This window comes from Panicum virgatum, chromosome 8K (assembly GCF_016808335.1).
Source record: "Panicum virgatum strain AP13 chromosome 8K, P.virgatum_v5, whole genome shotgun sequence".
Taxonomy (NCBI): Eukaryota; Viridiplantae; Streptophyta; class Magnoliopsida; order Poales; family Poaceae; genus Panicum; species Panicum virgatum.
In genome coordinates this window covers 20,155,485-20,179,080 of record NC_053143.1, presented here as the reverse complement: position 1 = coordinate 20,179,080, position 23,596 = coordinate 20,155,485, and the positions used below count along the sequence as shown (strand labels likewise).

Genomic DNA, 23,596 nt, shown 5'->3' with positions numbered 1-23,596 from the left:
AATTAATTATACATGCTGCAGGAGATCACACAACATGTCCATCCGGTACTATTTCTTTTATTGATCATTGCTAACCGTTGATCTGATATTTAAATTAAAAAAATAAATTAATCCCGGTGCCAGCCCCACATAGTTTGGTAATGGCCCAGATATTTGGCAACTTTTTTCTAGATATCTCTAGGTGCCTCTAAGATCTCAACCTTTGATTTTACCGCGATTAAGCGCTCTCATTTATTACAATCCTAGCGTTGCTTTGTGGAACTGTGGAAGACGTTAAAAAATAAAAACAATATGAGATAAGTGCTGCTTTGTTCTAGTTGGTCCTCATCGACAGCAAAAGCATTGCAAACATACGTAAAACATATACATGTGTGGAGCGGTTACACAGTTGTCGACACAATAGCAGATTGGCTAACGATTTACGTTAATCTCTTTTGCTCGAACAGTACTTTTGTCTAATGCACAAATGGTGGGGGCAACGATAAACAAGCACTGAACCCAAATCTCCATGTAATCCAGAAATTGTATCAAGTAGTGTAAAATATACATAAATCCTCCAACAATCTAGCTTGCCTCTGACTCGTTCGGTCCTTCAGATGTCGACAACTGATTGCCCAGGTCAATTTCAGTAATAGCTAATCCATCACGAAGTAAGATTGCAATTCTACACCGTTTAAACATATTTTGTGTTAGACGTGTTTGTCAAGTGTCAACGATGGAGCAGGGAAACAAATATTTGCAGCACTAAAGGGACGCAATATGCCCAGTACTTAAACATCAACAAGAACAGAGGGATACTACCTCGATACATACCTTCCTGGTTTCTTTAACCATGCTATAGCCATCACTCTTCCGAGGCCACAGTTCAGTACACCCACAAGACTGAAAGAGCAGGAAGCAGAATTATTTTACTGAAACCGTGATGTTCAACCAAATAAGCACAGATCATCTGACAAATGAAAATTGAAAGTATGCAGATCGATAGGCAATGCTATATTTCTCCAAACACATAAGATGAGTTAAATGCCGGCAGCAGGCATGAAGATCATACTGCAAGTTTATGTGATACAATGCACGGCCATACTGTGTGTAGATCAATCTCATAATGAGTTATCACCTACCAATTCAACCTATAAAATACACTGACAAATAAGGACAATTTGTTATTTATACTTGAACGGTTAATACCCTGTTTCCGTCATTGAAGTAAAGGCAGGATGTTTGGAGGTGGACCTTAAAGAAGACGCACTGTTATCAAAGTCAAATTGAAGTGGCAAACAGAATTTACCACCACCTGTTGTGCGTCGGTGGCTGTAAGGACCCATTTGGATCGTTGGAATTGAAACTCATTCCACTAATCAGATTCTACAAGAAATGAATTATTGAGAAGTTGATTCAATTAATTTTTTTTGTTTGGATGTAAGTAGAACTTTTTTCTAAAAATCAATTCGTATATTGTTGGTTGATCGATGCACGAGTACCATCGAATCCAACTGGGATGCGGCTCCAGCTCAGGTTCATGTAGTGCCGCTCCTCGGTGAGCAGGTGCTCACTGACGCTGTAGTAGCAGTGGTGGCGTCACCTCCGCTGCTGACGGCGCAGCATGAGGATGAGGACGAGAGGAGAGTCGGAGGTAGGACAGAGCAAAAAATGCCGATGAGTGAAAAGCTCTGTAATCTGGTCACAAGAGACTTAGTAGCACGTCAGGTTATGAGTTCGACTCCCCGTGAAAGTAAATATTCTAGGATTTAATGACGTTGTGCTTTTAGTGGTTAGCGATGTTTCCATCGACAGCGAGGCACATGGGGTCATTAATTTCGAGTATTTGCCGGCTCAGTCTTCGAAAATGCTTATACGGGCAGAGTTTGCGTTCGTGTGTTCATAGGGGTGAGTTTGTATTCATGCATTCTGACTATCTGAATTTTACTGTGTAAACACAAAAAAAGGCTGATGGTTTCCCTTTCCATTTTTTACCCAGCAAATTTGATGCAGGCCTCTATTCCATGCTGCAGTCAAACAACCTGGTCCAACATATAGATTACAATTAAGCCCAAACTGATCCCAAACAGGATGTGTGTAACGAAATTGGCCAGAAAGCAGGCGCAGTGCCTGACCGTCGGACTCCGGTCGCACTAAGTTTGGCACTAGGAAGAAATAGCTCTAATTCAGGAAGAAACACGATCCTGCTGCTAGAAGAGTGGTTCCATGGGTTCCAGATACAACTAACAAAATGGCAACCAAGTGGTGGTAAATAACATGGTGCAACAGAGATTGTATTTTGCATTGATTTCTCAGCTCCTTGATTGAATGAATTTGAATCAAATGACAAAACATAGGATGCAACTTGGTGTTGTGCCATCACCACGAGGGAAGCATCAATCAGAAAATTTCTACAATTTGATGGAGCTGTTTTGTGCTGAGAATGTGAAGGCTGATTGAATCTGTCACTTTACTAACTTTAGGAGTTATTTAGGCATGACCCAGCAGATCCCGAGATCAGCACAGATCAGGAGTTCAGGACTAAATTATGTTTTCTTCGAAATTCTTAAGCGATTTGGTTCAGAAGGGTTGCCAAATCTTAAAAATTTCAGAGCCATGAAGATATGTGCAGCTTCTACAGTATAAATCTAGACAGAACATGGAAAAGTAAACGAAATTGAGTAGTCTGGCTTCAAAGTGAATTGTCAAAATTCTATGCAAAAAATATGAAAGTACTGGCTGCCCAATTTGCAGGATCAATTTAGCTGGTACTAAAATCATTCTCAGTGGGAGTTTCATTCTTAATAAACCAGGTGACACATCAGCAAAAATTTTGACATGGCAAAGAAGTTTAGATGAGGATAGAGAGGAGATGGAGTTCATCTAGAGGAACCTGGTGCACACTATTTTCAACACATTGGAAATAGAGTGAAACTCCAATGAGAGTATTTCATTTCATCCCCACGTGTTAGAAATTGAGTGTGAGAGCATTTTGTTTCACAAAGCCATGCAACACTTAAATGTTATGGTAAGCATATGAAAAATGAAATCTTTGCATTGTGGATTTTTGTTTCATTCACAATTCCATCCTACTCTTGATGGTCTGGTACGTAGGAAACAGTGAAATAAAACTGTGAAACTGAGAATGACCTAAGAGCATTCCAACAAGGTCACCTCAACTAGCTCTTAGTTACTACATAATGTCAATTGTCTTATGTGGAGGAGAAAGGGAAAGGAGAAAAAGAAGAACTAGCCCTTCATGCAAATATAGTCTCAAGCGCACTACCTGATTTTTGGTGGCCTAGCATCTTATATCCTCGGATAATATTTTTTTTGGGGGGGGGGGGGGGGGGGGTTAGACACAAGCAGTGTGCTAGAGTTTGACTGCTGGAGACATCAACTTTTATATTATCTATTAAACGACTTTACAATGACATGACAAACAATTAAAAGTTTGTAACCGTTTGGGATCCTAATAATCTAGAATCCTATAAACGAATGCAATTTGTAGGCTTATAGGAAGGAGGCCTAGGGACATACCTGAAAGTACTTGAGTTCCATAGACGAATTGACCCATCATTAGAACCTGTAATCAGTACCCGAAATTCAGGACACGAAAAGACTACATTAACATCATGTGTGTGCCCTTTGAGTGTTGCAACACATTTCATTTTCTGGTAATCCCATATCTGATTCAGCAGAAAAAATGCATTAACTACATAAATATTTGATACAGATGACAAAGTCTCAATAACTTTTGTTCAATGAATGGAGATGCGATACCGTGGGATTTCTCCTATCCGATTCTTTAACAATAATCATGTACAGCGCGCCATCTCTTGAAAAGAAATCCAAATACATTGCATGTCGTGTTCCAGAAAATTCAGATATTGAATCTTTTGAACTGGTATTCCAGACCTATATATTGAACATAAGAATATATGTGAAAATATACACATCCAGCATTTTTACAAAAGCTCACCGTTGCTCTACCTTTATCGGCCCACCAGAAGTCGTAGTAGCAAATATATTTACGTCATTTGGGTTAAATTTGACCTGACGAATAAATTTATCCGTGTTAAATGTGCAGATTAGTTTCCAGCCGTTCTCCCAGTGCCACAACTTTATCTTGTCCATTGGGTTATCCCACACGGATGAATCCCATTCGCTGACTGCCGATAGTACATAAGACTCAGTTTCATGGAGTTCCAATGAGGTTACTTCACCATATTCATGCGCTTTAAAGCTCTCTGTTTCAGAAAACAGAGACTGTTCGCAATAACTGTACACTTTTATGTAACCAGACCTACATCCGACTATAATCCACTTCTTTCGTGCAACAAACTTTGCAATAATAGGTGTGATTACATGACCATATGGGTCAAATAACGAAGACACTTTTTCATCTCGGCAAGCTGGGAGGCGTGCCATCTCCTGCACAAAAAATATATAGCAAGAGCCTTGTTAGAGTATTTGGAAGGTACCAGGCCTTTATTATTTTTGTTGATTATTAGTGGCTGTTGATATAATATGTACACTAAAAAGGTTTAATATTTCAAGGCAACGTATTTTCCTAATCTAAACAAATCGAAAACGTTAATTAATATCGGTACCAGCCCCATCTATTTTGGTACCGTCACAAATTTGGTACCTTTTTCTAAGTACCTCGTGGTACGTCTTATGTCTCAACCATTGAATTTAGAGTGACGAATGGTCCATACCTTGATGATTCAAAATACACATGAAGCATTCCTTATCAATGTGGACTACGGAACTCCAAACATTTTAGAAAAACTATACCTTTTTTCCTTTATTCCTGGTTGAAACGGATTCAGGCCGTTGAGCAACACCATAAAATTCAACTTTAAAATGGTTAATTAAAATTCACGTGTGACACGTATTCATTCATGCTTTTAGGCTAAGAAGAGAAAAATAGTTTCAAATTAATGAAATAAATCTTAGGCTTCAAAACATGTTTGTTCAATTCATGCTGATGCAGTTTTCTTTTCGTTTGAGTGCACTTGTGTCTCTAAAGCCTTTTATGATTTTTCCTAAATTTATTTGGATCAAATCCTATTTCTCTAAGCTTTTCTCAAATTTCTTGACGATGAAAAATCCCATTTTCTTCTTTTTTGTCCCTTTCTTTTCCCCTTCTTGCTTTTCCTTCTTTCTTCCCCTCCTTAGGCCAACAACCCACACTGTCGGCCTATCCCATTTCCCTCCCATCTTCCTAGCGCATCATGGCTCCACACTTGGCCCAACTTGCCACATGTCCTCCCTCTCTCCACGTGCCTCTGATAGGTGGACAAGCACCACCTGTCGGGGTCATCTTCCACCCTGAGCCGGACACAGAATCAAGTCTGAGCCACACCTCCACTTGGTACACCAAGTGTGCATGTAGAGTGCCGGCTTGGCCTCGTGCATGTGCCTCTTTGCACCTGCGAGACCTCCCCTCATCCCGTACCGCTGCTATTTTTCCCACACCCACATGCCCTAGCTGCACCACCCCTTACCGAGCGCTGCCACTGCCATCCTCTATGTCGATCCTCTTTAGCTCTCTTTTGGCCATGCCATCTGACCCTCCCCCTTCAATCCACGGGCTTCCCAAGCTCTCCCCGTTGCACCCGTGACCTCCACCAAACCTCAGCCGCCACTTGTAATTTCTCAGAGACATTGGGAGGGGCACCACAATGTCAATGCCCCATCGTGCCAACAGCAAGACCGGAGGTATGAGTTGCACTTCGTCTAGCAGGAATGTAAGGGGCATGTTTTTGATAGTTGGGGCACATGCGGACTGCTTCGTGTGTGTCTGCTGCCACCGAAGGCCAGTAGAAGCCATTGCAGAATGCTTTGCCGACCAAGGCCCTCGTGCCAATGTGCGATGAGCACATGCCCACGTGAATTTTGTCAAGGAGCTATCTACCTTTGGCTCTGGAAATGCATTTGAGTGGAGCACAAACACCCCCCAGTATAAATCATCTCCAACTATGCTGTAATTTCAGGCCCGAAGAGCCATTGCTTTTTCCTCCTTCTCATCCTCCGGGATGAAGTTTCAACAAAGATATACCATAATGGTTGCTCTACAGTCTTCGCTGATAATTACATTGAAAAACTTTACAAGTTCCTCGCTGAAATTGATTGAGATGTGCTTCAGATTTTTGAAGAATACATCGGGTGGTAGTGGTTCTTTCTGCGCTGCAGGCTTCGCCAACTAGTCGGCCTGAGCTTCGGACACTGAAACCCAGGATGTAATTTTTCCATTCCTCTGACTATGGGCAAGTACTTGGTGACCTCCGGTTTCAGTGCTCGATAGGATTTGTCAACATGGCCGGTGATCAACTCGGAGTTTGACCTGATGGATAGTCTTCGTACTCCAAGAGCCCTTGCCTTCCGAAGGCAAAGCAAGAGGCCTTCATATTCTGCGACATTGTTGGTGTACCCTTCGAAATCCAATCCAACCTGACTGCATAATTTAGCTTCATTCCCGAAGGCACTGTCAAAATTGCCAAAGCCTCTACGCCCTCTTGACAATATGCGCCATCACATTCAAGCTGTCAGATTGCTTCAATGGTTGGCTGCTCCTTCGCAGGCACCGCAGGTGTCCAATCAAAGATGAAGTCTGCTAAGACCTGAGACTTGATTGCACTTTGGGATGTGAAATCTATTTTGTGCTCTGCGAGCTGAGCAACCCACTTGCCAATTCTGCTGGAGGCCTCTCTATTTTCAAACATGTCGCGAAGCGGGCGCCGCTCAGTGCCTTAAAAATGGGAGGCACTTTTCTTCTGAGTTGAATATGAATCTGTTTAGCGAAGCTAATCTCCCGGCCAATTTATGCACTTTCCTAGGGTGCTGGGAGCCTTCAGTCGTCTAATGGCTTCGATCTTTTTTGGATTTTCCTCGATGCCCCTTTTAGTGATCATACAGCCTGGCAGTTTTCCTCACCAGACACCGAAGATGCATTTTCCTGGGTTGACCTTGAGACCATGCCGCCCAAGGTTGGCCAAGGTCTTGAATGTGACCTTCCCGCTTCTTGCCATGGACAACCACGTCGTTGACATAAGCGAAGGCATTTCTATCCAACTGGCTTCCCAACAATGCCTTGACTATTTTGTTGAAAGTGCTTCCTGCATTCCGAAGGCCCTCTGGCATTCTCACATAACAGAACGTGCTGAAGGGTGTTGTTAAACTGTTCTTCTCTTCGTCAGATTTATTGATTCAAATCTGGTGATACCTGGAGAAACAATCTAGCATGCTTAGCATTTTGGATCCTACGGCTGTGTTGACCAGCGTGTTGATGCAAGGTAGTCAGTTGTCATCCTTCAGACAAGCCTTGTTGAGGTTGGTGAAATCTATGCACATTCACTGGTTGTCATTTTTCGGCACCATTACGACATTGGCTAGCCACTCATAGGACTGGACCTTAAGTATGACTCGGACGTCAAGCAGTTTTTGGACTTCAGCATGTGCTACTTTTTCCCTTTCTTTTGACATTGTTTGGAGTCACTTCTTCTTTGGTCGCACCGCCGGATCAACACTGAGAGAATGTTCCATGATGTTCCTACTGATGCCTCGCAGTTCCACCGAAGATCATGGAAACATATCTTGGTTGTTTCTCAAGAAGTGGATTAGTCCGGCTTCCGTACTTCGCGAAGACCTTTGCCAATGATGATTGTTTGGTCTGGGACGTCTTCGCATAGTGTTACCTTCTCGGTATATTCTGTCGGAGCCACACCCTCTACTTTTGGTGTCTCCATGGGCTTTGGTGCCACGGTTTCCTTGACCTCTTTGGGCTCTGTTGCCTCGATTGCATGCACATTATTGTTGTTGTACGTTGTGTTTCCTTCACACCTTTTGGCTTCCTCTTGGTTCCCGAAGACAGTTATTACCCCTCCGGCTGTCGGGATCTTCTTGCACAGATATGCTTGATGAATCACTGCTGTGAACTTGATGATGGTGTTGCGGCCGAGGATAGCATTGTATGTGTAGCTGATTTATACCATGTCGAAGGTTATGGCTTCTGTTCTCTGGATATTGCCTTCGCCGAAAGTCACATTCATCTCCACTTTGCCGGGGCCTCTATCTTTTTGCCACTAAAGCCGATGAGCGGGTACTGAGATTTCTTCATGTATTTTTCCGTGAGTCACATCTTGATGAAGCATTGCCAGATCAGGATGTCCACGGAGCTGCCTTTGTCCACGAGGATTCTGCCCACATCATTGTTAGTGAAGTGTACTGAGTTCTTGCCAATATTGTCTTGGATGACGAGGGGGTCATTGTGGGGGGTAATCCTGAAGCCTGAGGTCTGCTTCGATGAATGATATTGGAACATGCGTCCAGGGGGTGCGAAAATGCTAGCCTTCGCATACGTGCGAAACAGTTCTGAAGTATCCTTTTCTTTGCCGCTTCATTTCATGTAACGGCTTGTTTGACTCTCTGGAGATTGCGTTGATGACATTTACCATACCTCCTGAGTGCCTTTCCTTAGGAGAGTCATTTGCTCAGTCCGGAATCGGTGCGGGCTCTAACTTCGATGGTGGGGAGATTGTTGGTGATATGCCCAAGAGCCCATCATCACAATACGGTTTAAAGGCCCAAGTGGATATTGATCCAAGAGGGATTATGGTTACTAATGGGCCTATGAGATAGAAGCCCATTAGTACGCCCTATATATACGAGGGAGGGGCTAGGGGGGCGAGAACCCTGTGAGCCGCGCCACCTCCTAGCCGCCGCCCCTCCCTTTCTCTCTCGGCCGCCGCCCATGCCGTGCGTGCGGTGCTAGCACACCGACGCTTGGCGTTTCATCCCCGTACGTGTGGACTCCGTGGAGGCGCTGCTGCGACTGCTGCGCTGATCGGCTGCTGGGATCAAGTATGAGGAGCTCGGTTCGTGGGACGTGATCGACTACTTCCTCTACATCGACGCGCGACTTCTTCCGCTGCGCTGCGCGTCTAGTGGTAACGATCTATGATCTTCTACTCGCAAGTATCTTGGGTATATGCGGTAGTGATGCTAGCGTAGCCTACCCGTTTCCCTACAGTGGTACCAGAGCCATCTTGCGTAGTTTTTGGTCTGGATCATTTTCATATAGGTGATATGTTGTTGTAGTAGATTGGATCTATTACTTTTGCACGGTTTGATTAGATCAATTGGTCATAAGGGATTAAAACTGGAGCGAATTGATTGCGTGGCATGTGACAAAAGATTAGTTTGTGTTCTTTCTCTATTATGCATACGACATGTCCCTACCGGCTGGAATCACCATCGGGACTAACTGTGTGCATAAGTCAGCAGATTGGACCAACAGATCGAGGTCATGTGTAGATGCAGTCTTCTCAAGTGCAAAGTTTGCACGGTCAATGTGATTGACCTAGTGAAAATTGAAGCATTATGAATGGCTCGGATTTGAGGTGATGCGATCACTCTGATGAGATTTTCATAGGGACCGCCGTTGCTTTCTCGCTGTAGCAGCTTTCTAAGCGCTACTTTGGTAGAACACATCGTACGCCTAACTTGTTTTTGCAGGGTGTGATGTGAATGGTATGGCCTCAATGTCATGTGATGATTTGTGCGGCCTGCGTGTCGCAAGTTAACACAACCGGGTTGAGGTTGCACCATTATTGTATAACGACCTGTGTGTCGACTTGTGATGTTTGAATCCTCATGTAATTGTTTCACTAGCTATTAGATGTAGTAGCTTAGTATCTTTTCATGGAGTCTTCAATCATGATGGCGATGATGATCACCACAAGACAGGACGGATGGCAATGGAGGTCACCTTGGAGCCATGGCAATGGAGCCCATTGTGATGCAAGAGGCCATACTATTCATAATATAATATGATTATATGCCTATGATGTTTATTTTCCTATCATACTATTCTTTCATGCTTTTACATATGGTGGATGCTTTAATCATGATAGAATAGCTTCCCTCAGAAAAGTTTGAGTTTTTGATGCCTTTTACCAATAGCTGCACATATAAATTTTGATCGTTGTGTGGTAGGTTTACCAAAGTAGAGTACCCTCAGCTATCACTTTTGTATAGGGTGGATGTCGGACATTCACAAGCATAGTATTGGTTTACTCAGCAAAGCTATCAAAACAGTTTTGGGCTTTAAGGCATAGGGTTGGGGCCGGGGCATTGGATGCCACCCAACAAACAAGAGTCGCATAGAGATGTGATTAGTAATTTGTTACTTACCTGTATCACTACTTTTCTAGCCGTGATGCTAAAGCTCACTAGAATTTTAGTGATTATGGATCTTGAACCACTATATGTCATTAGAGGGAAGATGACTTTGATATAGTAGGTTGTCTTTCGTTAAATCAGTTAATGAAAGTCTTTACATAAACTTAGTGCTGAAATCTTGCTTTACTTTAATGTTGTAGATCATGTCTGCCAGTAACAATTCCGCTTTCAATTTGCGTTCTGTTCTTGAGAAAGAAAAGTTGAATGGAACAAACTTTATTGATTGGTACCGCAACCTGAGAATTGTTCTCAGGCAAGAGAAAAAGGAGTATGTTCTTGAGCAGCCATATCCTGATGATCTCCCTGACAATGCAACTGCTGCTGATCGCAGAGCTTATGAGAAGCACTGCAATGACTCACTTGATGTCAGCTTTCTGATGCTCGCCACCATGTCCCCTGATCTGCAGAAGCAGTATGAGCATGCGGATGCTCATACCATGATAGAGGGGCTGCATGGGATGTTTCAGAACCAAGCCAGGACTGAGAGGTTCAATATCTCAAAGTCCTTGTTTGTGTGCAAGCTGGCAGAAGGTAGCCCGGTCAGTCCTCATGTGATCAAAATGATTGGTTACATTGAGACTTTGGACAGACTTGGTTCTGAACTTCACCAAGACTTGGCTACTGATGTTATTCTCCAGTCGCTCCCGGCAAGCTATGAGCATTTTATCATGAACTTTCAGATGAATGGCTTGGATAAAACATTGAGTGAGTTGCATGGGATGCTAAAGACAGCAGAGGAGAGCATTAAGAAGAATCCCAATCATGTGATGATGATTCAGAAGGGGAACAAAAAGAGGAAGCGTTGGACGCCTCCTAATCCCAAAGGTAAAGGCAAGGAAAAGAGTTCCAGTGGTGAGTCCTCGGGCTCTAAGCTAAAGCCAGCACCTAAGGCCAAATCTGGCCCTACTTCTGAGGATGAATGCTTCCACTGTCATGAAAAGGGACATTGGTCTAGGAACTGCAAGAAGTACTTGGAAGAAAAGAAGAAGAAGAAGGGAAGTGAGACTTCCACTTCAGGTATAAATGTTATAGAAATTAATATTGCATTATCTTCCAGTGAATCATGAGTATTTGATACTGGATCGATTATTCACACTTGCAAATCATTGCAGGGTCTAAGTGAGACTAGAAGATTTGCAAGAGGCGAGTTGGACGTTCGTGTCGGCAATGGCGCAAAGGTTGCGGTGTTGGCGGTCGGCACCTACCACTTGTCTCTACCCTCCGGATTAGTTTTGGAATTAAATAATTGTTATTGCAGTCTTGCTTTGAGCAAGAACATTATTTCTTCTTCATGTTTGGAAGAAGTTGGTGATTTTAAAATTGTAATAGAGAACAAATGTTGTTCTATCTTTTGCAATGGTATTTTTTATGCTCATTGTCCATTGGTGAATGGATTATATGTTCTTGATCTTGAGGATAAATATGTCTGTAACATTAATACTAAGAGGCTTAGACCAAATGATTTGAATCCCACTTTTATTTGGCTTTGTCGCTTAGGTCATATAAATGAGAAGCGCATTGAACAACTCCATAAAGATGGATTGTTAAGCTCATTTGATTTTGAATCATTTGAAACATGTGAGTCTTGTTTGCTTGGAAAGATGACCAAAGCACCTTTCACTGGTGAGAGTGAGAGGGCGAGTGACTTGTTGGGACTTGTACATACCGATGTATGTGGACCAATGAGCTCAATAGCCAGAGGTGGTTTTCAGTACTTCATTACTTTCACTGATGACTTTAGTAGATATGGCTATATCTACTTAATGAGGCACAAGTCTGAATTGTTTGAAAAGTTCAAAGAATTTCATAATGAAGTACAAAATCAATTAGGCAAGACAATTAAATTTCTGTGATCTGATCGTGGAGGAGAATATTTGAGCCTTGAATTTGGTGATCATTTGAAGCAATGTGGAATTATTCTGCAGCTAACTCCGCCCGGAACGCCTCAATGGAATGGGGTATCCGAACGGAGGAACCGAACCTTGTTGGACATGGTTAGGTCCATGATGAGCCAAACTGATCTTCCATTGTCATTTTGGGGTTATGCTCTTAAAACTGTTGCGTTCACACTGAATAGGGTTCCAAGTAAGTCTGTTGAGAAAACACCATATGAGATATGGACTGGGAAGCGTCTCGGATTATCTTTTCTCAAAGTTTGGGGGTGTGTGGCTTATGTCAAACGTTTGATGTCAGATAAGCTCACTCCAAAGCCAGACAAATGCTTCTTTGTGGGGTATCCTAGGGAAACCAAAGGATATTATTTTTACAATAAGGCGGAAGGCAAAGTGTTTGTCACTCGCAATGGTGTTTTCTTAGAAAAGGAGTTTCTCTCAAAAGGATTTAGTGGGAGCAAGGTGCAACTTGAAGAAATTCAGGAAATACCCGAAACTGTTTCAGCACCCACTGAAGATCCACGGGATGTGCAAGATGTTGCACAACCCGTAGTTGAGGCACCAGCCCCACGAAGGTCTATAAGGGCACGTCGCGCTATTGACAAGCTCAACCTCCTTATTATGGAGGAGCGCCACGTATTATTGATGGAAAATGATGAGCCCTTGACCTACAAAGAAGCAATGATGGGACCCGACTCCGACAAATGGCTTGAAGCCATGGAATCCGAGTTAAAATCCATGCATGATAATCAAGTTTGGAACTTGGTCGATCAGATTGACAGTGTAAGACCTGTCGACTGTAAGTGGATTTTTAAGAAAAAATTAGACATGGATGGAAATGTTCACATCTATAAGGCACGATTGGTGGCGAAAGGTTTCCGACAAATTCAAGGTGTTGACTATGAGGAAACCTTTTCGCCCGTCGCAATGCTAAAGTCTGTTCGGATTCTCCTAGCAATTGCCGCATATTATGACTATGAGATATGGCAAATGGATGTCAAAACTGCTTTCCTTAATGGACATCTAAATGAGGATGTGTATATGACACAGCCTGAAGGTTTTGTCGATCCTAAAAATGCTGGGAAAATATGTAAGCTTCAGAGGTCCATCTATGGATGGAAGCAAGCATCTCGGAGTTGGAATATTCGTTTTGATGAAGTAGTCAAAGGGTTTGGCTTCATCAAGAATGAAGATGAGCCTTGTGTTTACAAAAAGGCTAGTGGGAGCGCACTTGTGTTTCTGGTCCTATATGTGGATGACATATTACTGATCGGAAATGATATTCCAATGCTTGAAGCCGTTAAAACCTCATTGAAAAAGAGTTTTTCGATGAAGGATTTAGGAGAGGCGGCTTATATTCTGGGTATTAGGATCTATAGAGATGGATCAAAAAGGCTAATTGGATTAAGCCAAGACACGTACATTGACAAGATATTGAATCGGTTCAATATGCAAGATTCCAAGAAAGGTTTCTTGCCAATGTCACATGGCATTACTCTAAGCAAGAATCAGTGTGCTACGACACCTGATGAGCAAAAGAGGATGAGTACGATTCCTTATGCTTCAGCCATAGGGTCGATCATGTATGCTATGCTTTGCACGCGCCCAGATGTTTCCTTTGCTCTAAGTGTTACGAGCAGGTATCAATCAGATTTCGGTGAAGCTCACTGGACAATTGTAAAGAGTATCCTTAAGTACTTGAGAAGAACTAAGAATATGTTCCTAATATTTGGAGACGAAGATGAGCTCCTTGTAAAGGGTTACACCGATGCTAGTTTTCAAACAGACAAAGATGACTCCAAATCGCAATCCGGTTTTGTTTTCTGCCTCAATGGTGGGGCAGTGAGCTAGAAGAGTTCCAAGCAAGATACGGTGGCTGATTCGACGACAGAGGCCGAGTATATTGCAGCTTCCGAAGCTGCAAAAGAAGCTGTTTGGATCAAAAAGTTTGTTTCTGACTTGGGTGTTGTTCCTAGTGCGTCCAGTCCAGTGGACCTCTATTGTGATAATAGTGGTGCCGTTGCACTAGCAAAGGAGCCTAGAACAACTAAGAAGTCCAGACATATACTGCGGAAGTATCACCTCATCCGTAACTTTGTTGAGAGAGGTGATGTGAAGGTTTGCAAGGTGCACACGGATTCAAACGTTGCTGATCCGTTGACAAAGCCTCTCCCACAACCAAAGCATGAGGCGCACATGAGATCTATGGGTATTAGATACTTACATCAGTGATTCTAGTGTGCGTGGGAGATTTTTGTGTCATGAGTATGTTTATGTAATGATAAATAATTGTTATTTGTTCCATGGATGATTATTTTTTACATTGATTGTCAAGTATGTGACTTGTTCGTGAAACTCTTTGTTGACAATGATATGATTCTAAATTATCCCTAGTTTATGTCGTTGTGTGGGACAACAACGACGTTGAGACTAGCACATGCATTAATTGATGATCATGTTTCACGGATCATGGATATGGAGATATCGGATTAATGATGTGGACACATGTTGGTGAACATGGTGTTGGATTGACCCACTCCAAGACAATGTTTGGATTGTTATTTTGTATGTGCCATCAGTTGTTCTTGAGTGTTATACCTACTGGATCCTTAGACCTGAGATCGCCATTGTTTCTCACTGTGTGTAGTGGTGCATCTTGGGGCTGCTAAACGCTACTCCGTGACTGGGTAGTTACAAAAGTAGCTTACAGGTGTGTCATGAAACATGGAATGGGATGTGAGTGGATCAAGATAGAATTTGCCCCTCCTAGATAACGGGAGAGATATCTCTGGGCCCCTCGAGATAGTTGGATTTGAAAGTGCATGGCCATGCCAAAGTGATTAAAGAGTTAATCATGATGACTAAAGGTTAGTTATGAATAGAATCCACTATTAGATCGAGAGAATGGTCGAGCTATCACAAAGGTGGCACGCATCTCGCTTTGAGCTTGACTGGTATCGTGTGGCAAAGGGATCGGTGTATGAGTATATCTATGGTTCGGCCGATATGATCTTTATGTGTATTTGTGAGTCACTATGCCCTGCTAGGTGCCGCTATTGACTTGTGATTCGGAAATAATTTCCGATCACGACAACCTACACATGAACCTAATGGGTCACACACTTAAGGGGTTTGGAATGTTGGAAAGCTTGCCTGTATGATTGTCTCTAGTGCAAGTGGGAGATTGTTGGTGATATGCCCAAGAGCCCATCATCACAATACGGTTTAAAGGCCCAAGAGGATATTGATCCAAGAGGGATTAGGGTTACTAATGGGCCTATGAGATAGAAGCCCATTAGTACGCCCTATATATATGAGGGAGGGGCTAGGGGGGCGAGAACCCTGTGAGCCGCGCCACCTCCTAGCCGCCGCCCCTCCCTCTCTCTCTCTCGGCCGCCGCCCATGCCGTGCGTGCGGTGCTAGCACACCGACGCCCGGCGTTTCATCCCCGTACGTGTGGACTCCGTGGAGGCGCTGCTGTGACTGCTGCGCTGATTGGCTGCTGGGATCAATTACGAGGAGCTCGGTTCGTGGGACGTGATCGACTACTTTCTCTACATCGGCGCGCGACTTCTTCCGCTGCGCTGCGCGTCTAGTGGTAACGATCTATGATCTTCTACTCGCAAGTATCTTGGGTATATGCGGTAGTGATGCTAGCATAGCCTACCCGTTTCCCTACAGAGAGATAGTTGCTGGTCCATGGGATTGCAGAGTTGAACTTCATGAGCAAGCTTGATGATATGTCGAAGGAGTGGCCGGTGGGAGTAGCCGCTGGGACCTGAGGTGCCTAACGTGCTGGCAGTGCCTAGTATGGCAGACCATACGACAACGAGTTATAGTTGAACACTGGCTATGATGAAGGACACTAAGGTGCCGATGCCGAAGGCCACTGATAAGTCAAGGTTGACAACTTCGAATGGTTGCTCTGCAAAGTGTAGTTGACCATCTTCGGCGGCTGCGTATTCTGCATGTCCAACTCCTTCTCAATAGCGATGGGGCACTCGTTTGCATAGTAAGCCTTGTCCCTTCCATGGAAAGAGGAGAATAGGACCTATTGCTTTCGATAGCCATTGTCTCCCCGCTGCCTCGGCCATTCCTTCTGTGTCTTCCTCCTCGGTTATTGTGAAGGCAGAAGTCACGCACCTCCTGCTCTTCTAATACTGTGTTCACAACTTTTTGATTCTTCGGTTGGTCCGCATACCATGGCTTCGGCTGCGACCACTGACGCGTTTCTCCTTCTTTTGCTCGTTCATCTCTTCGATCCTTCATCTCTTGCCCCAGTCTGACTTGCAGTATTCTATTATAGTTGTCACCTTTCTTTTCCATTAGTGAAACGCGTAAACCCTACAACCGTCACAATCTTTATCATTAGGGACGCATTAACCCAACCGTAACCTTTATTTATCATTAGTGACAAGTTAATCCCACAACCGTCATCTTTCTGTGTCATTAGTTACAGCTTTTTCCGTGTCACCTATGTGATTCACATCAGTGACTAAAATTTAGTGACGCGGAATTTAACAGTCACTAATGTATATCTACAGACGTTATTAATTAGGGTTTCTATAGCCGTCACTAATTAGGGGTTTCTGACATAGTAGGAGTTGCTCTAACCATACGATAAGAAATAAATGAAGGTATTCTTAATATTTCTATATGAAATGTGTGTGTCCATTTCTTTCCTACTCCCTCTGTCTCGAAAAGTTATTCTAGGATTCAACATTTCTCTAAAAAATAAGTCTTTTATCCTATTTAGTATTGTTGACACCAAATCGCGCCAAACACACTCGAATGCGCTAGAACACGCACATGATCGTCAAAACGATCAACACCCACGAAACTCTAGAACAGCAACCGATGTGACCGGTGCAGGCAGGGCCTCGCTGAAAACCTAGAATGGCGAGCTCGGGAGGGACCCCGTCGGAGCTCGTCAAGCTAGGGTTGTTCTGTAGTCGGCAGGCCACTCAGAACGTCTTCAAACGCCGTCGAGACGAGAGAAGAAAGCAATTAGGGTTTGGAAAAGGCTAGGGTTTGAGAGACAAAAAGTAATGCGATTTTTTGATTGATTCGATTGGGAATAACCTCAATCGGCCTTAGCCTTTATTTATAGGCCGGGGAAGACGTATCCCTTCACGAGTAGAATTACAAAAGGACTCTTTACAAAAACCCTAATTCTACTCGGACTGTACAGACCAGACCGGTCTGACCGGTCAGCCCGACCTGTCAGACCGGTCGGCCTCTGCAGGTGCCAATTTTGTTTGTCAACATATCCCCCTTGCTTTTTAGTGAGTTTACAAGTTAAAAAGCAAAGAACATAATCATGCTATACAATACTAGGGCCTAAAAAATACTACTATGGGCGATCTTCATAAATCGGCCATCTTCTCTTTCATGCATCTTGCCACACGCTGGGGTGGTATTTCTTCAAGTATCTCCCATTGATAGCTCTAGGTAGACGATCTCCTTGCAATGTCTCCATCATATAAGAATTCGCGAAGATAACATTAACAATTCTATATGGATCCTCCCAACTTGGCGACCATTTACCAAACTTATTGCTTTTCATCCCAAGAGGTAATATTGTCTTCCAAACTAGATCTCCAACTTAAAAAGATTTACCTTTTACCTTCTTGTTGTAAGCTCTAGCCACCCGAAGCTTGTTTTTTTCAATCTCTTTTAAAGCCTTCATTTGCTTGTCGGTCACCTCATCAATATTATCCATCATTGAATTACAATAATCAATGGCGGAAAGATCATTTTGTTTAGCCAATCTATAAGCGTCCAGATTTACCTCAACGGGTAAAATGGCATCTTGACCATACACAAACTCAAAAGGAGTAACCTTAGTAGCACCATGACAAGATATACGATGAGCTCATAATGCTTCGGACAATACCTCATGCCATCTCTTAGGATTCTCTTCTATTTTCTTCTTGATAAGCTTGATTAAAATTTTATTACTTGACTCGGCCTGTTCATTGGCCTTAGCACAATATGGAGATGAATTGAGCAACTTAATTTTATAAGATTCGATAAATATACGCACCTCCTTTGATATAAATAAAGAACCTTGATCCGTAGTCAAAGTTTGAAGAATGCCGAATCTATGAATAATATGCTCAGTTATAAACTCAATCTCCTCTCTATGTGTCATATTCTTCAAAGGAACCACTTCGGTCCACTTAGTAAAATAATCCGTAGCAACCAACACGAAGAGATGCCCCTTTGAAAATGGAGGATTAATTTGCCCAATGAAATCCAATCCCCAACCTTGGAACGACCATAGTTTAATAATAGGATGCATCAACGCAGCAGGCACCAATTGTAAATTACCAAACCGCTGACATTCTTCACATCTTTTATAATATCTAAAGCAATATGAAATCATTGAAGGCCTATAAAACCAGCTCTCCTAAGCAACCACTTTATTTTAGGAGCCGGTTGATGAGTACCACAAATACTTTCATGAGCTTCACCCATAACAACTTTGGCCTGATCCGAGTCTAAACATTTGAGAAGTAAATCTTCGGCAGTTCGACGATAAAGTTCATCATCGATCAAAACATATTTGAATGCTACACGCCGAATATTCCTCTCTGCACCACGACCAGGATCTTTGAGATAGGAGATTATAGGAGCTCTCCAATCCAGACCTTCGGCCTTCTTTGCAGCCGAATTAGTGCTTCTTGTCGTCTGGGCGGTCAGACCGGTCGATGCAACCGGTCGGACCGGCTCGTCCAGAACTCGCAACTCGGCTTTAATTCGCATCGGTTTTCTAATGTTGAAAATTTTCTTTCCAACACTATAACCAGATGCTTGCTGAGCCAGAGCATTAGCCTGTCCATTCTCTTCTCTTGGTAAATGTTTATAACAAATTCATCAAAAGAAGGAATAATGTCGAGGCACTTATCAAGATATGCATTTAATGAACCGTTATAACATTGGCATACCTTAAATACTTGCTGCACAACGAGAAGCGAACCACCAAAAGTTTTAACATGCTTCATGCCCATAGATTGCAAAATCTACAAGCCAAATAGAAGCGCCTCATATTCAACTTGGTTATTTGTACAATATTCCTCTAATCGGTTTGAGAACTCAAAGGTAGCACCATTTGGAGATACAAGAATAGCACCAATTCCTCTCCCATCATCACAAACTGATCCATCGAAGTATAGTCTCCATGGTGTGCAAACAATATAGCCGACTTCTAAATCATGTTCATCATTAATCCGATGCTCAACAATAAAATCTGCTACAATTTGGCCTTTCAAAGATTTCAAAGGTTCACAAGCCAAATCATATTCCACCAAAGAATATGCTCACTTGCCGATTCTACCACTTAAAATCGGATTTTATAACATATGTTTTATCATATTGGTTTGACATACTACTATGCAAGTACTAGATAGTAGATAATGTCTCAATTTGGCACAAGCATGATATAGAGACAAACACAACTTCTCAATAAAAGTATACCTTGTCTCTGCATCAATAAGTCGTCGGCTTATGTAAGTGACAATGTACTCCTTGCCTTCAGTTTGTTGAGCCAAAACAGCCCCAATAACCTTATCTTCTGCCGCCACATAAAGTTTGAAAGGAACACCCCTCCTAGGTGCTTTGAGAACTGGTGGAGAAGACAAGTATTGCTTAATATTTTGAAATGCTTCTTGCTATTTTTCCCCCAAGTAAATTCGGCTTCAGTTTTTAACCGAACAATAGGAGTAAAAGCATCAATCTTTGTAGATAAGTTAGAAATAAACCTTCTCAAATAATTTACCTTGCTTAGAAACTTTTGCAAATCTTTTTTACAAGTAGGAGCCTCAACTTTCTTCATGCCTTCAATCTTTAAGGATCAATCTCTATGCCCTTCTCATGAATAATGAAACCAAGAAACTTCCCAGCCGATACTCCAAAAACACATTTGAGTTGATTCATCTTTAAACCATACCGACGCATCCTTTCAAGAGCAAGTCTTAAATCGGCTAAATGATGTTCTAAACCGGCCGATTTAATAATAATATCATCAATATACACTTCCAAGATGACACCAAGTAAATCATGGAAGATCAAATTCATCGCTCTTTGATAAGTTGCACCAGCATTTTTCAAACCAAAAGTCATAACAACCCACTCAAATAAACCAACAAATCCGGGACATACAAATGCCGTTTTAGACGTATCTTCTTCGGCCATAATTATTTGATTGTAACCTGTGTCACCATCAAGGAAGCTAATAACACGACGTCCGAAAGCTTCATTTAATAACATATCGGTTATAGGCATAGGATATTCATCTTTGGGAGTAGCTTTATTGAAATCCCTAAAATCAATACAAACCCGAATCTTGTCCGAATCTTTCTTTTTAACGGGCACAATATTAGAGATCCAATCCGCATAACGACAAGACTAAATAAAACCAGCATCTAACAATCGATTAATCTCTTCTTTAATTCGGACATAAATACTAGGATTGAAACGCCTAGCCGGTTGTTTATAAGGTTTAAAACCGACTTTGATTGGTAAATGATGTTCAACAAGATCACGACTTAAACCAGGCATTTCAGAATACTCCCAAGCAAAACAATCGATATATCCTTTCGATAACTTAACTAAATCGGCTTTATATTTAGCCGATAAATTTTTGTTTACAAAAGTCGGCCTAGCAATAGTACCATCACCTAGATCCACCTTTTCCAAAGGATCAGCCGACGTAAAGCCTTGGCCCAGCTTGTCCATGTCTTCTGACTCTTTTATAGCTTCACACATATCGTTCGTACGCGCCCGATAGTGTTCAATACGTTGCTGGAGCCACTCTGCGTTGGACTGGTCTGACCGGTCTGACCCACCGGTCTGATAGGTCGGCTCTGGTGGCCGATCTGAAAAGGACCGGTCCGACCGGTCATGGGACCCGGTCTGACTGGTTGTGCTTGAGTCGCCTGCTTGACTCATTTTGATCACATTAGATGATTTAGCCGATTCTCCATCGGCTTTAGAGTAGCAAGAACGAAACCTTCCTTGGTGCAACTGATAAGCTCATAATCAGACAGATCCAAGCCCAATAAGCACTTAATGTTGTCATTGGCACCAATAGAGTTGGAATCGGCGGTAGCAATGAAGGAGGAAGTATCACCATACACTATCTCAACCTCATCGCCGATCCATTGAATAAGAAACTGATGCACGATAGATGGAACACATTTATTGGCATGAATCCAATCATGCCCAAGTATTAAACTGAAATTACCTTACACCTCCAATACGAAGAAAGCTGTGGCAAGCGTCTTGCTTCCAACGGTCAACTCCATGGAAGCAACCCCTTTGGCACCAATGGGATCACCTCCACCCACGCCGCTGACCGTCATGTTCGTCTTGATCAGCTCCTCGTCCTTCCCGCCAAGCTTCTTGTATAATGAATAGGGCATAAGATTTACAATAGCCCCACCATCCACGAGAATGCAAGAAAACGGTTTTCCATTAACATGCCCCCTCATATAGAGAGCTTTCAAATAGTTATCCGATTCCTTGGGCTTCTGAAACACAGCATCACGAGGCCCAAACTGAAGATGAGCCACCTCCTCTTCACGAACTATGAAGTAATACGAAGACATATGCACAACATTAATTTCTAAATTGCTATAATCCGGAGATGCTTCATAATCCACCAATTCCTCATCTTCCTTTGCTGGAGGAACTTGTGGCGCTTCATCAACACGAGGGGCCAAAACAGGTGCTGTTGTTTCGGCCGTGCTCTCTGTCACACCCGGTTTTAAGGACAAAACCGAACGCACAACTATATGTATGCCAGGATCAAGTTTCATACATATAGAGACATCATAAGTGAATAATCAGTAACGGTATCACGTAAAAGAGTAAATAAAACAATTAAAAGACTATCAGAGTTATACAGCTTATCCTGGAAACGAAGGCTCCAAACTTCACAGGCAATCAACTGGGGGGTTGCGTACGCCAAGAACTCAGCAACATCTTCAGAAATCTTTATACACCTTCTCCTTCTAAGCAGCAGTAAGCAAGGGTGAGTACACTTATGGTTGGTACTCAGCAAGGCCACAAGAAATAACCAGAAAATGATTTAAATCCATCTTTAAGTTTATTAATCATGTGAGGGTCCAAGCTGCTCTTGACCGTGAGCACGGCTAACTCTTCAAGCTTCAAACAACGATCCTTCTACTCAGAGCAATCAACGAGCAACCATACAAAACAATCAAAAAGATACATCTAAGAACAATACACCAAAACAAAGAAAAGCTTTAAAAGAGCGTACTAAAGGATAGGGCTCGCTTCTACGATTACAAGAGCGCAAGAAATACAGAAAATGGAGCTAAAACGGCGATTCTATGGGATAAACAGTGCTTCAGGGATTTAGTCACGATTAACTAAAAAGTTAAGGACTAACAGAAAAGATTTGCAAGACATAGAAAACTATGCTCACAGAGGACAAAAAGGTTATAAAGCTATCGCACACGCTGCAAGGATCACGTGAGCGCGAGAATCGATGAAAACAGAGTTAAAACGAAGAAGTTATGGCTAAAACAAGGCACCAGGGACTTGTTTGAGAGAGTTTTGAACTTCCAGGGGCTAGATCTAAAGAAACCAGGGGTTAAAAACTAATTAACCATAGACTTCAAGGGCTAGCACGTAAAAACACCTAAGCAGGACTGCGGGTTCTATTTTAGAAAAGCAGAGGGATTAAACCATAAAAGAAAGGACTGGTTTGTAAATTCTTTTCACCTAGCATGGACCGCGGGTTGATTTGCATAAAACCGAGGGTCTGTTTTGCAAAAAGGCCAAGGGTTGACCGGTATTGGATCTGTTGACCTCAGGTTAGATCTAATCGGGGCCGTTGGATCTGATCTAGACGGCTCGGGTTCGATGGGGCGGGTTGACGGCGATGCAGTGACGCCGGCGGTGACTTTCTCTGCGACGGGCGGCGGCGAGCTCACCGGACTTCACCCAAACGGCGATCCGGAGCTGGGTTCGGCTTGGGTTATGGCCTGGGAGCTAGATGGGGAGACGACGAACCCGTCTGCGGGGTTCGCGCGGGGCATAGGCGGCCACAGCGAGCTTAAGACGGCGAGCGGCGGCGCATTGATTTCGGCGAGGCCGCGCGGATGAGAGAGAGAGGTGTAGGGAGAAAGGATGGGTTGGAGAGCGTCCCCTCTACCTCGCGGAGCTTCTGGGCGTCGAACTCGTCGAGGAGAGGCGGCGGGGCGGCGGGTCAGCGTCGAGCCCGAGCTCGGTGGCTCCAAAGGCGACAGCGCGGCTAGGGTTTCGCGCGGAGGCGGCGGCACCGACTCGAGGGGATTCAGGGAGGGGGTGCGGTGCTTATATAGGGGCGGGGACCGAGCCTTGGCGTGCGGGCCAAGAAGGAAGGAGCGACGAGGGGCGCACGGCGACCGGACTCTGCGAGAGTCCACTCGTCGCGGGGAAGAGGACGGGCCCGATGGGCGGGACCC

The 23,596-nt window shown here is 43.3% G+C and overlaps 1 protein-coding gene across 4 annotated transcripts in view; it reads right to left on the bottom strand.

Annotated features, from left to right (window-relative positions):
- Positions 1 to 307: 307 nt before the first annotated feature.
- The window catches only part of LOC120644165, a 53,269-nt gene continuing 29,980 nt past the window's right edge, over positions 308 to 23,596 (bottom strand). For all 4 annotated transcript variants that reach the window (XM_039920740.1, XM_039920741.1, XM_039920738.1 and 1 more), the window contains 5 exons: positions 3,973 to 4,413; positions 3,763 to 3,897; positions 3,520 to 3,668; positions 814 to 882; positions 308 to 664 (listed from right to left, as the gene is read on the bottom strand). In XM_039920740.1, the coding sequence (XP_039776674.1) occupies positions 565 to 664; positions 814 to 882; positions 3,520 to 3,668; positions 3,763 to 3,897; positions 3,973 to 4,413 (894 nt within the window). In that variant the 3' untranslated portion in view covers positions 308 to 564. The remainder of the gene's footprint in view (positions 665 to 813; positions 883 to 3,519; positions 3,669 to 3,762; positions 3,898 to 3,972; positions 4,414 to 23,596) is intronic.